Below are 13,588 nucleotides of genomic sequence, written 5' to 3' on the forward strand. Positions count from 1 at the left end.
CGACAGCATGAAGACAAACAGAAAAAAACATATTTTGAAGCAGATTTGGTTAGAACTAAGTACTGCATTTGCTGCTTCCCTTTTCCCAATCATAAATCGGGATCATTCATTTCCCCATTAAATGCGCAACGCCTGGCTCTGCGCTGGGCACGCCTCACTCGGTACGCATAGTGTGTGTGATACACTTCTCACTGCTTAGAGAGCATCATTTGTCAAAGTAACAGAGCCTTGCACTCCTGCAAATTATCCTGGTGGGTAGAGAGCAAAGGAACAATAAACAAGGTAAATCATAATCATGAAGTATTAGAAAGTAATATATTTTATAGAAAAACACAAAGTGAAAGAAGATAGGAAGCCTGAAAAGTGGGGGTGGGGTGAGTGAAAGTTGTGATTTTAAATTATACTATCAGGAGGAGCTCACTAGGATTCATACTTACAGATTTTTTCCTAAAAATGTACCCTCTTTGTGTGTGGAATTATGGGAAAGAATTGGAAAATATTTAACATTAAAAATGTCTCACTTTTAAAGTATACTTTTGGGACAGAAGCTATTAAATAGGAAGGTGAGGGAGAGCTAGCAGTTGCAGGAGAAGTGAATTAGTCACCAGAGGTGACAAGGCTATCTGACCAGGCATGACATATCTTCTCTCAGTCTTTAACACACTCTCTTCAAAATCAGAATTCTCTATAAATATGAGGACACTTCCAGATGGTCAAAGGCTATTTTTTGGCTAAGGGGACATATAAAATAATATTGGAAACTCTCAAGGTATATAGCTTGTTAAAAGAATAAGTGAAACTGAGCAATAACAAAACTGTAGGGAAAATAACCAAAGGTCTCAGCAAACCAACCTATCTTTCCCCACTTGAGGACACAGAATGAACTGCTTGCAACTCATGAATCATTTTGGAAATGGAGGAAAAGTTTATATCAGAAGAGGAAAGGGAGTGAGAACACAATGAAGAAAGAAGCTGCCTGCCATAGAAAGTCAATTAATAGGAAAAAAAAAACACATTGTTTCATATTAGAAGTCCTACCAGAGGTAAAAAAAAAAAAAAAATTAGGCTAATTTAAAAGTGTTTGGGTATTTAATTACAGTATGAAGAAAATGAGATAGACAATACTGAAAACAAGTTACACTTCACCAATGATTAAAAAGAAATAGGATAATGAATATTTCCCTGTATATAAAATTCATTTTGTCCCTTTAACAGTTACACAAAAGGTCTCTAAATTTGTAGCATATTCACTAGTTATACTTAGCAAAAATTTTAAATATTTTATATGATGCGAAGTTGCTCAGTCGTGTCTGACTCTTTGTGATCCCATGGATTGAGCCTACCAGGCTCCTCCATCCATGGAATTTTCCAGGCAAGAATACTGGAGTGAGTTGCCATTTCCTAATCCAGGGGATCTCCCCAACCCAGGATCGAACCCAGGTCTCCTGCATTGCAGGCAGACTCTACCATCTGAGCCACCAGAGAAATCCATTTTTATATGATTCACAAAGTGTAAATATCTCATGGGTAAAATGCATGAAAATGATCAATTTTAGGATTGATTCTACCAGTACTTATTTATGAATTACATGTTACTTACATATTAAGTATCATGCACCTGGTATCTTGGGTAAAACAATAGAAATATAAACTATAGTCTCACATAGCCAATGCCACAGTTATTGAAGCAGATAGCTCAACTGTGACCTCCATGATTTTTGTTTACGTATTTCTCTAGGTTAATTACATTAATCCTAATGCAATATCAGCACAATAAATCTATTCTATTGGTGTTAATTATAATCAATATCTCTTTAACTACATCTGCAAAGCAGTAATGATGGTGAGCACAAAGAGGATTTGAGTTATTTTATTTATGTTATTTGTATCACAGCTTTAGAGAATTATGGTGGTAGTTTAGTCAGTAAATTGTGTCCTGACTCTTGTCACCCCGTGTACTGTGGCCCTCCAGACTCCTCTGTCCATGGGGTTCTCCAGGCAAGAATACTGGAGCAGGTTGCCATTTTCTTCTCCAGTATAGAGAATAGATAGAAATAGATATGTTTAAAGCTAAAAAGTAGATAAGTTCATTGATGTTACATTATATTAGGTATAGTGGGAAAAAGAACACCAAAGTCAATAATTCATAAAGACAAAAAAAGAAAAAGTTTCTTCTTGCTTTGAAGCATGGACATAGTTCACAGATCTGGAATCTGAATGCAATGTCATGCACAATTACACATGTAGCAAATGCAATGATGATACTGACCTATTATAGACTTTAATGTAGTCAGAGCACAAACCATATAGGAGTGTGGCAAGTTTATCTTAAAGTAAACAGTAACACAATAAATATATGTATATATATAAAACAATAAAAGTGATATTAAGCTCTGAAGATTTTTTTAGGAAACTGACATATAAATGGTACTGGAAATAGGTTCAAATACACAAGAAGGAAGAACAGTGCAAAGCTTAGGCAGACGAGATGGATATTACATTTCATTACTAAGTGGAGGGTCCATGTCTTTACTGGTATGTTAGAGAAGAAGCATCGAAAAGCTAAGTCCTTTTTTGACTCATTGGAAAAGACCCTGATGCTGGGAGGGATTGGGGGCAGGAGGAGAAGGGGACGACAGAGGATGAGATCACTGGATGGCATCACTGACTCGATGGGCATGAGTTTGAATAAACTCCGGGAGTTGGTGATGGACAAGGAGGGCTGGCGTGCTGCGATTTATGGGGTCGCAAAGAGTCAGACAGGACTGAGCGACTGAACTAAACTGAAAATCAATTAAATATAATTTAAAGTAGCCAGCTTCTCATTCTAACACCGCCAGCCAGCACAGAGCTTTGTGATCAGTGATGCAGGGGAGCTCTGAGACTGAAGGGATGCTAACCCTGGAGCAAGATATCAGGCTCGGGCTTCAGGGTCATTCACCCACTTTGCTCATTTTATAATCAAACTTCCAAATTAATTTGACATTCCAAAAATATCTACTGCAATATCTAGTTATTTGTAAAAACCTCTGAAAGTCCAAATTTTCTAGGGAATAGTTTTAGTGAAATCTTTCCCATATTCCTTAAAAAATTGAAAATAAAATTACCATGTGATACATCAATTCCACTTTCAGGTATACATTTGGAAAATTGAAAGAACGGTCTTGGAGAGATATTTGTGCATCCATGTTCATAGCAGCATTATCCATAATAGCCAAGGGGTGAACACAATCCAAATATCCATCAGAGGATGAATGGAAAAGCAAACTGTGGACTATACATACAATGGGATATTAGCCTTAGAAAGGAAGGAAATCCTTTCATGTGCTATAGCATAGATGAAACTTGAGGATATTATAGTTAATGAAATTTAAAAAGTCACACAAAATTCAAATATTGTATGATTTCACTTACACGAATAGTCAAATTCACAGAGACATAAAGCAACTGTGATTGCCCAGGGCTAGGGGGAGCATGGATGGAGAATTGCTGTTTGCTGGGTAAACAGCTGCAGTTTTGAAGCATGAAAAGAGTTCTAGAGGTTGATTACACAATGTGAATGTACTTAACACTACTGTGTCATACATATGTTATGTCTATTTTACCATAATAAGTCTTCAGTGAATGGTAGGACATAATTTCAAAATATAATGAATAGTATCACTACATAAATGGCTAAACTTTTATAGTTAATCTAACTTAAAATTGTATACACTTGGAACAATTTTAAGTCATTAATGTTGCTTTAGGGGAAGATTTTAAAGAAAAGTATGACTAACAAAAACAGTCAAGATTAGCATGTGTTATTAAAAATAAATTAATTTTAATAATGCAAAAAATATAGTAAAGTCATGATAAAGCTATAACAAAAGGAACTTTAAATAAAAAGGAAAAATGTTTAATAGGATGGTTATTTTAAAATATACTGTCATGTTTAATATTTTATTAATTAATATTATTTTTATTAGTACTTCTCCAAGGGATCTTCCTGACCAACACTGAAGGATTGAACCTGGGTCCCCTGCATTGCAGGCAGATTCTTTACTGCCTGAACCATCAGGGAATCCCTTATTATTACTATTTGTACTATTAAGTACTGAAGTGAAGTGATGTAAAGTCGCTTAGTCATGTCGACTCTTTGCGACCCCATGAACTATAGCCTACCAGGATCCTCAGTCCATGGGATTTTCCAGGCAAGAGTACTGGAGTGGGTTGCCATTTCCTTCTTCAGGGGATCTTCCCGACCCAGGGATCGAACCTGGGTGTCCCACATTGTAGGCGGACACTTTACCATCTGAGCCACCAGGGAAGCCCCTACCAGGGAAGCCCCTACCAGGGAAGTACTAATTAAGTACTGCTAGTACTTAATGCATATTGTCAACTAAAAATTGTCACTTGCTATTGGCACTTGTCATCTACCTGTACAAGGATTAAATCATATGCTGCTGCAGCTTCTTATTTTCAACACTCCCTGAAAGGAGTTCAGGGTGGAGAGTAGAAACGGGTTACTCTGTGCTTGAGGTGGGGGTAGGATGGTGGAGAACTAGCAAAGACAGATCTTCAAATAGTTAGATGTTTTCAGGAATTGATTTTACAAGCCCAATTCTTATATCTCCCCATATCTAGAAAGGCACTAAAATCCTTCATGGTGATGACTATTGCTCCTGACTAGCAAAAGCTTCTCAAGACTAGTAGAAACCTTCTGGATAATTGTGTGCTTGATTGCATGCATTCTCCCTTCACCAAAATAACATCTATGCTGACCTTTCCCCCTTGCCTCTTTGGAACAGTCTCTCTCACAGTCTGCAGTCCTCATTTTGCCCCAAATAAAACTAACGCACAACTGTCACACTGTGCATATTTTTAAGTAGACAATTTTGATACTATAGTGGAGAAAAAACAAACATGATCAACTATGTGGAAATCAAAACTATAAGGTGTGGTTAGGTTTAATTTCACATGATTCAGGTTTTTCAGTGCTGCCATTTGATTTCTTTTCCTCATGACACAATAATTTTTAACTCACTCATAAATTTAGCAAAGATTCATTGAAAACCTATAATGGCCAGATAATAAATATACACTTGATAGTATATAAACAGTGATGAATAAACAGACATGTACCTGACTGATAGACATTTATTGATTAAAAAATACAAATGTACAAATGACAATAGTTATGAAGGGAAAGAATTTAATGCCATGAGAGAATATATATGCTTCATTTTGCTAGCAAGACCAAATGGGTGTGTGAGTGCCAGGCCATGGAACTGCACTATTAATCACGGTGCTACCAATTAAGAATTGTGTGACCTTGGGCAGGTTTATTTAATCTAATCTTTCAGAGTAGACTGATAGTCTAAAGTATTCAATAAAATTATGGAGAGGTACTTAATTCTCTTTTATAATTATTAACTGAAACATTGGTTAGGGAAGACTATTATCTACTCCAGTATTCTGGCCTGGAGAATTCCAGGGACTGTCTAGGCCATAGGGTTGCAAACAGTCAGACATGACTGAGAGACTTTCACTTTTACCAATACTTTAATATATTAGTAGCCAAATAGCCAAAGAAATAGTTCAGGGCAAGCATTAAAATGTTAATTAATTAAGATCTCCTTGTCTTGGCTTTCAACTTCACTCACAAAGATGAGCCTACTTAATTTAAACTAATATAAAATATTTAAAGGAATTAAAGGATTACTCTTAACTGGGTAATTCATAAAGTACAGTTGACCCTTGAACAATGTAGGAGTTAGGGGTGTCAACCTAGTGCAGTTGAAAAACTGGAACGGCAATCTCTGCCTCAGAAATAAAAGAACTGATAAATGACTCACTGCAGAGAAAGAGGCTGAGGCAGTTTGGAGGTATTAGCCATTTAAATCCTAGTTTTTTGACTTTACATGTTTGACATCTAATCAAACACAAACTGCATATAAGTTGATAACTGTAGTTCAGACCTGTGTTGTTCAGGTCAACTGTGCCAAGATTAAAAAAAAAACAAAAAGAAAAAACCTTTTGTATGTGGTTTAGAAAGTTGCTAGTAAGAATGAGGAAAACTATTACACACTATGGTTTTCAGAAGCAAGGTAGAACCAAATTAGAATGTATAGAAACCTGACAAGTGCTGCAAGTGTAATCCCACGTAAATAAATGTATGTAGGGATTTTAATTAAGCATAAGTAACCTCTGGATTTGTTTCATTTACTTTCTGCTTTATTGACATTTCTTTGAAGTTGTCTCCCCAACTTTTTCTCTTATGTATTTCTGCATACTGAAAGTGCCCTGGTGAAGCAGTAGTATCGAGCCTGCTTTACCAACACTACTGTTGAAAAGAAGACATGTTCTTCAAAATGATTTTAGACACTATTTACATTCATGTACAAATTCATTTCAGTACTGGTCTTAGGATCAATGTATTAGTAACTGCTAGAGAAGAAAATTGTCCCAAAGGGTATGATTGCAGATATATTAGGACTCTTATTACCACCCATATAGCATCCTTTCCTGCTCAAACATACCTGAAATTCATTAACAAAAGCACTTGTTCAGATTTCTTTCTGTACTTACAATTAAAATCTAAGTAGCATTAGAAGAGGTGAATATTCATGACATAAATTCACAGAAAGGCATAAATAATGAACAGCCAGAAAGTTCTTTATAGTAGATTGCAACAGAACTAGCTTATCTTAAGGGCCCTTTTATCTGAAAGGGGAGAGAGTAACACAGGGAATAAAAAAGTTACAAAAATAGAAAGTGTTTCAAAAAAATCAAAGACTGATATCAGTAAATAAAAATGGTTTTGTCAGAAAAAGATGCGAAACACTAAGGAACAGTAAAGACCACTTTAAAATTATACATTTTCAATATAAAATGTATAAACTGCATATTGAAAATATATAAATATACAAATAAACATATATAATATACAAATAAACAAATATACATTTGTTTATAAATGTATAAACAAAATAAATCAATTTAAACAGATAACTTACTAACTGAAACAAACCATCTAATGACCATTAGACCAAATTAAAAATATATACAGTCAGTTCTCAGTGTTCACCGTAGTTAAGCTCAGCTAAGTCGCTAAAAACACTGAGTTAGCAAGTATTGATTCAGAGCTCCTGGGGAAATACAGGGTTAGGTCCTTGAGAGGTTCTGGTCACAAAATTTTTGTAAACAAATTATTTAGCCTTGCTTTATGTGTGTTTCTGTTTAAAGTCACTTTCACAGATATTCCAATTCATTAACACTGAACCCAGGACCAACAGTGCTATAACACATGCCTTAAAAGTCTAATACAAAGATTTTCTCCATGAGGCATATGGACAGTAGTGTTTGAATCAACTTTAAGCAGAGTAGTGCTTGATATAACTCATATTGTGACAGTATCATCCTGGCTGTTGTGTGGGTATCAGGATATGTAAGGCAAAAGTAGAGATGTGAAGAACTTACCAAGTTACAAAGCAAACGGCAGTGATCAGAGCAGTGGTGGCAAAAAAGTAAATGTGAAGTGATCATGCATATAGGATATCTTGAATACAAAGAAAATGGAATATGCTGATGAATTGGCCTTGGGGTTTAAGAGAAAGAGTGGAATTAGAAATATTCCTTGAGTAAATAGTGACATGGGGAATCCTCAGTGACTCAGTAGTAAAGAATCTACCTGCAATCAAGGAAATGCAGGGTTGATCCCTAGGTGAGAAAGATCCCCTGGAGAAGGAAATGGCAATCCACTTCAGTGTTCTTGTCTAGGCAATCCCAGGGACAGAGGAGTCCATGGGGTTGCAAAAGGGTTGAACGTGACTTGGTGAGTAAACGACAACAGCGGAATAGTGACATGCTCAAACGTTAAATATTGAAATAGGGAAGACTGAAGATGATTGCGTTGGTGTGAGTAAGACTAAACAACCAAAGATGGTGTTACTCAAAGATAAGAGACCTACTAGACAATCAATTATGCCCAGTGTATAAATAAAGGAGGAACAAACATAAGGAAATAAAGAAAAATGAAGAAAGGACAGGGAACTGGAGATAACAAATAAAAGATACTATCAAACAAGCTATTATATGACATGACCTTACTTCAGCTTCAAAACGTAGTAACAACTTATTCATCCACTTAATCAACAAGGGTTTATTAAATGACTACCCTGTGTCAAGCATGGTTCTAAGTGCCTGGGGTATAAATATTTCCTATTTGTCCATACATTATCCTATTTTTGGAGAATGCCACTCTTACTACATTGATATATCGAAACAAACAAAAAAAGAAACAGAAAACCCCAAAATTGCAAACCAGCTAAGCCAGCAATTTCTGCGTCTCAGTTTTTAGATGCATCAAATGAATGTATTTGCTAACATCACTTTTGTAATAGAATTTTATAGAACACTGAAGTATTGTTGGAAGACAGGTCTCAATGTTTTCAATAGCACAAAATATGGGGTCATATCTAATGGGGTCATTAGATAATTTTTCAGTGAACCAGTTGTTTCGCTCTAAAAAGTGGGTGAATCCTCAACAATTTTATTACTCTTTACAACAAAGTAATCTATTTCAATAATGTCTTCAATCCAATAAAAATTTAAAAGTTAAATGTGAGTCAAATAATCTCAGAACCAAGGCTTCCAAAAATGCAAAGTGGTCAGGGGCATAAACATCTTGATCACAGGAGAAAAGAGAATTTTTTCATGATTAAAAAGAAATATGCTAAAAATTAAAGGTACAAGCAAAGGGGTAGAGAAGAACCAAAACATATGTTACAGAGATTACAGGTGACGGAAAGACATTCTCTGGGTTTTCGAGTAAACCCTGTATTCCCCTGGGGTTCCTGCTTTGGGGACTGAGACACCTCACATCACCAATTCAGTGGCAAGTATATCTTGACAGTAAGTGGGGTTCTCGGCAGACTTCTGATCACTCAGACAGTAAGTAGAACCTCTAATCAGTAAAGAAATAATCTCCAATAATGGCATCTTGATCTCTTCCTGGACCTACTGCCAACACCTCATCATTCCTACCTACTCTGCTTTGGGCTCTCAATTTCTAGCCTGATTCTATAATTTAAGCATGCTCAGGAGTTCCAAACAAATTCTCATGTCTCTCAGCTTCTCACCCCTTACTCAGTTCTCACCGTCACACAAAAATGACTCATTAGCTAGCACAGTAGTTTTGGATGCAGCTTTTGCTCCAGGATTCTGACTGGCCTTTGGTTTATTCTGTCCTCATCTAATAATGCAATTTTGGTGCTGCTCTCTTTCCCACTAAATATTTTTGATAAAGTCAAAATCTCCTAAGAATATTTAAATTCCTGTTTTTGATATAAACAATTTTCTACATAATAATAAAAAAGGTGAAAAATGGATTTTCCCCCTAAAGACAACAAAAAAGATGAGCTACCTTTGGCCTCTTAGTTTAGAGGAAAACTAAAAGTTCTTTTTTTTTTTTTTTTTTTATGGACTCTTCAAGCATTCTTGTGAAACAAGCCTGGTCATTTTTCAAAAGAAACTATTGTCAGTACTCCAAACATTTTTAATTCAAAAAGCACAGATAATATAAGCTCACTTTAATCTTCTTGAAAATGTCTGCAATGAGAGGAACAAAGGAAAAAAAAAGTTCTCTCGCTCTTGATGTTGCATTTTATAGGCAATCTTTTGCTTCTTCACTGATTCCACAGTTCTCGCTTACTTAAATGCAGTGTCATTTAGGGAGGATGTGCCCCACAAAGGCTGCCTCAAGGACTTTACCTCAAAGGCCTGAAAGATCAGGCCAACGTAGCAGTCTTCTGACACTGCTATTTTCCACACACATTCTTTCATTGGCCTGTAGTCATCAGGATAATTAGGAGACTGAATCTGTCCTTCATTTTTATGTATCTCACCTCCACAGATAGCTGAGGAAAGCAAAAATAAATAAATAAACCTAGACATGCCATTTCATTTCCATTTTCTTCTAAGACAACATTTTAGTTCAGTGCCTGTAGCTGAACATATAAAGACCAGGTTGTAAAAATCAAGGTTGGCTAGTTGCCAATACTTTTATCAACCAAGTATTTCATTGATTAAAAAAAAAAAAATTAGCCACTTAGCTATAAATATTAGATGACAGTCAGCAAAGGAATATGAGACTTTTTAACCACTATTAATTCACACCTTTACAAAAACAAGCCTCCTTGTTAGACTTTAAAAACCGTCTGAAATTTTAAAATTTATTCCATGTGAGTTCGCTCTGTGATCCCCTGAACTGCTGCTTTGGGGCTTTGACCTCAATCAGTGGAAGAGCTCTTCAGGAGAGAAGCGCCACAGAGCTCCCTGGGCCCCTGGTGTGAGCAGGCCGCACGTGCAACATCTGTGGCTCCAGCCAGGCCACAACTCCTGTCCTCATAAAAGTCTAAAAGAAGCACAAACTGTCTGTCTTGTAAACTGCCTAAATTTCTGTGCTGTCGGAGGCAGGAGCAAAAAGGGTCATCTCCACCCATGATCAAGAAGGAAACTGTTTTTAAAGCTAGGAAGCACAATGCCAGTTTACTCTTTTAAAGACATATAGAACAAAGCAGCTGGTAAATTCTTCTTGAATGCTGACTCTCTCATGTAGACAAAGCAATCTCCAGAAATGTGCACAATTATTTTCTGTGCAGTTTCCTTTAACAGGACATTTCCACAATACAGGTAGAAAATACAGACAAACTCAGTACAAAGAGAACTGGCAATTTCTTCATAATATTTTAATATTATTCTGAAAAAACAATCAAAGTTGAAGAATCCTGTGCCATTTGATTGCTGTTTTCCACACACCTCTAATGAGTTATTTTTCCCCACACATCACTGATGAGAACATTTATATATTACCACATTACTGGTACCAGAAAACAGGTTATTTTTGCAATTAAATTTACTATTTTTATTAAAATCATCCCATGGACATCATAATGCAATTTAGAAAATTAAATAATTAAAAATTGCATAATTAAAATACAATTACAATACTATTCAAATGAAATTGAAAGTACATTTTTTTAAAGAGGTCTAAGGAAAAGCCATCTCTAAACTCAAAGTGACTTGCCTTCATAGACTGCTGCAAAGCCCTTTCCTACCCAATTGCTGCTGCTGCGAAACTCAATCCACATTCTGCTTTCTGTAGAGGTAAGAACTTCAGGCAATTTGTCCCCACAGAATCTACCTAAAAGAGATAAAAGAATAAAGAGAGACTTCTGAATATGACTTTATATTCTAACTGGTTTTCCTACTAGCTACAAATTACATACATAAAACCAGATTTGGTTCCTATCACCATGCTTAGTAACTACAGCCATAGCTATTAATCCTTAATATTTACTTAATAAAAGTATATAAGTAAAACTACCTCTTCTTATTTATTTATAGAATATTGGAACATATCACCCTTAGATTAAATGACTGATACCACTACCACTATCTGTAGAATTAGGAAACAGCTAGCTCAAAACATCTATTTGTAAAAGGACACACGATACATCAAGGTAGGGAATGTTATTCCACAGAGAAGAGAAAAACCTCAAGTGATCCTGAAAAACTACTTTAATTGTCAGTCTGGTCATTAGTTGGGAAGTGACAGCTCAAGTGTAGTTCTTTGTTTAGCCAAGTTCAGTGGCAATTTATCATAGAAACCTATGGGCTGCCTAAGGATCTTATGTTACTACATACATCCCATCTCATCTATAAAGCTATAGCACGTAGTGTAGTAGAATGGCAAACAGTATTAGAGGACTTGAGTATGAGTTTTGATATTTTTCTGATTGTGTACCCACAGGCAAGCATAATACTGAATGAATATAATAATAACTGTCATTCCTTCTTCCCTCCCTCTACCCTCTGCAAATATTCATTGCTTACTGTATGTTTGCTCTTGTGCTCAAAGATTTCATTTTGATGGTAAAAAGTTAAATATGATAATACACATGAAATAATTCTACAAATAATAATACATTGTCATTCATTTTTGTGTACCCTTGCTAATGATTTCATACATAGTTTTAGTAAATGAAAAAAGTCAAAACACATTTATACTAACAGCTAACAGGTGAAAAAAAAATGTCTTCCTAAATGGTATTAGGGGCATGTATTAAAAACTTAGGGCCATGTAAAAGAGAGCAATGTCTCTAATACTGTAATGTGTAGGAAAGGGAGGGGGAGAAGGATAAATTAGGAGTATGAGATTAACAGATGTGGGTGCATGCTAAATTGCTTCAGTTGTGTCCGACCCTTTGTGACCATATGGACTATAGCCTGCCAGGCTCCTCTGATCATGGAAATTCTCCAGGCGAGAATACTGGAGTGGGTTGCCATGCCATCCTCCAGGGTATCTTTCTCATCCAGGGATCGAACCCATGTCTCCTGTGACTCCTGCATTGCAGGCAGTTTTTTTACCACTGAGCCACTGGGGAAGCCCATGAGGTTAACAGATACACACTATTATAATATAAAATAGACAAACAAAGATTTACTATATAGCACAGGGAACTATATTCAATACTTTGCAATAACTCATAATGGAACATAACCTGTAAAAAGAATATATGTGTGTGTGTAGATAGATAGATAGACATTGGCTTTGCATTCCCTGGTGGCTCAGTGGTAAAGAGTCTGCCTCCAATACAGGAACTTCAGGAGATGTGGGTTCGATCCCTGGGTCGGGAAGATCCCCTGGAGGAGGAAATGGCAACCCACTCCAGTATTCTTGCCTGGAAAATCCAACGGACAGAGGAACCTGGTGGGCTACAGTCCGTGGGGTCACAAAGAGTCAGACACGACTGAAGCAACTTAGTGTATATATATATATATATATATGTATATATATATATACATACATATATAGGTATGAATCACTTTGCTATACACGTGAAACTAATACAATACTGTAAATCAACTGTACTTCAATTTTATTTCAATTCTGAATAAAGGAAGCTGGAAGATAGCAACCTGACTAAAAGAGAAAAAGCTGTAATTCACATGAATTGCCAGGGTGTCTGTTAAATGCAGTCTGTTTCAGGAGGTATGGAGTAGAACCTGCATTTCTATCTTTCTAACACCCAAGTGACTCTGGGGCTGCCAGTGTGATGGCTACACTCTGAGGAGCAAGGTCTCAGAGAAACAGCGGGGAAAGCTTTCCATATGAACACTGTGGTCAGACTGAACCAGTGTGTTAGGCTATTATACCCTGCAGTATGTAATGCTGATGGTGCTGTAAAAAACTGTTCTCAGTATTCAGCTTTAGGTTTGATTTTTCAATATGAATTTAATAAAATGTTTTATTAGGAACACACATACATATCAACATATTATAAACAGCTTCATCTAGGCTAAGAAACTGGGGTTTCCCAGGTGGCACAGTGGTAAATAATCCACTTTTGCCCATGCAGGTGACACGAGTTCAATCCCTGGATTGGGAAGATCTCCTGCAGAAGGAAATGGTAACCCACTCCAGTATTCTTGCCCCGGAAATCCCATGGACAGAGGAGCCTGGCAGTGGGATCAGAGAGTCAGAGAGGACTTTGCAACTGAAGAGCAACAGCAACTACAAGGCTAAGAAACTAATTGTTCAAGA

At 36.3% G+C, this 13,588-nt stretch overlaps 1 protein-coding gene across 5 annotated transcripts in view; it reads right to left on the reverse strand.

Annotated features, from left to right (window-relative positions):
- Nucleotides 1–13,588, reverse strand: part of TLL1 (tolloid like 1) — a 342,701-nt gene that overhangs the window by 108,541 nt on the left and 220,572 nt on the right. For all 5 annotated transcript variants that reach the window (XM_043902682.1, XM_043902683.1, XM_043902680.1 and 2 more), the window contains 2 exons: nt 11,069–11,185; nt 9,754–9,899 (listed from right to left, as the gene is read on the reverse strand). In XM_043902682.1, coding sequence (XP_043758617.1) covers nt 9,754–9,899; nt 11,069–11,185 — 263 coding nt within the window. The remainder of the gene's footprint in view (nt 1–9,753; nt 9,900–11,068; nt 11,186–13,588) is intronic.

The sequence above is a fragment of the Cervus elaphus genome, chromosome 5, assembly GCF_910594005.1.
Source record: "Cervus elaphus chromosome 5, mCerEla1.1, whole genome shotgun sequence".
NCBI classification, from domain to species: domain Eukaryota; kingdom Metazoa; phylum Chordata; class Mammalia; order Artiodactyla; family Cervidae; genus Cervus; species Cervus elaphus.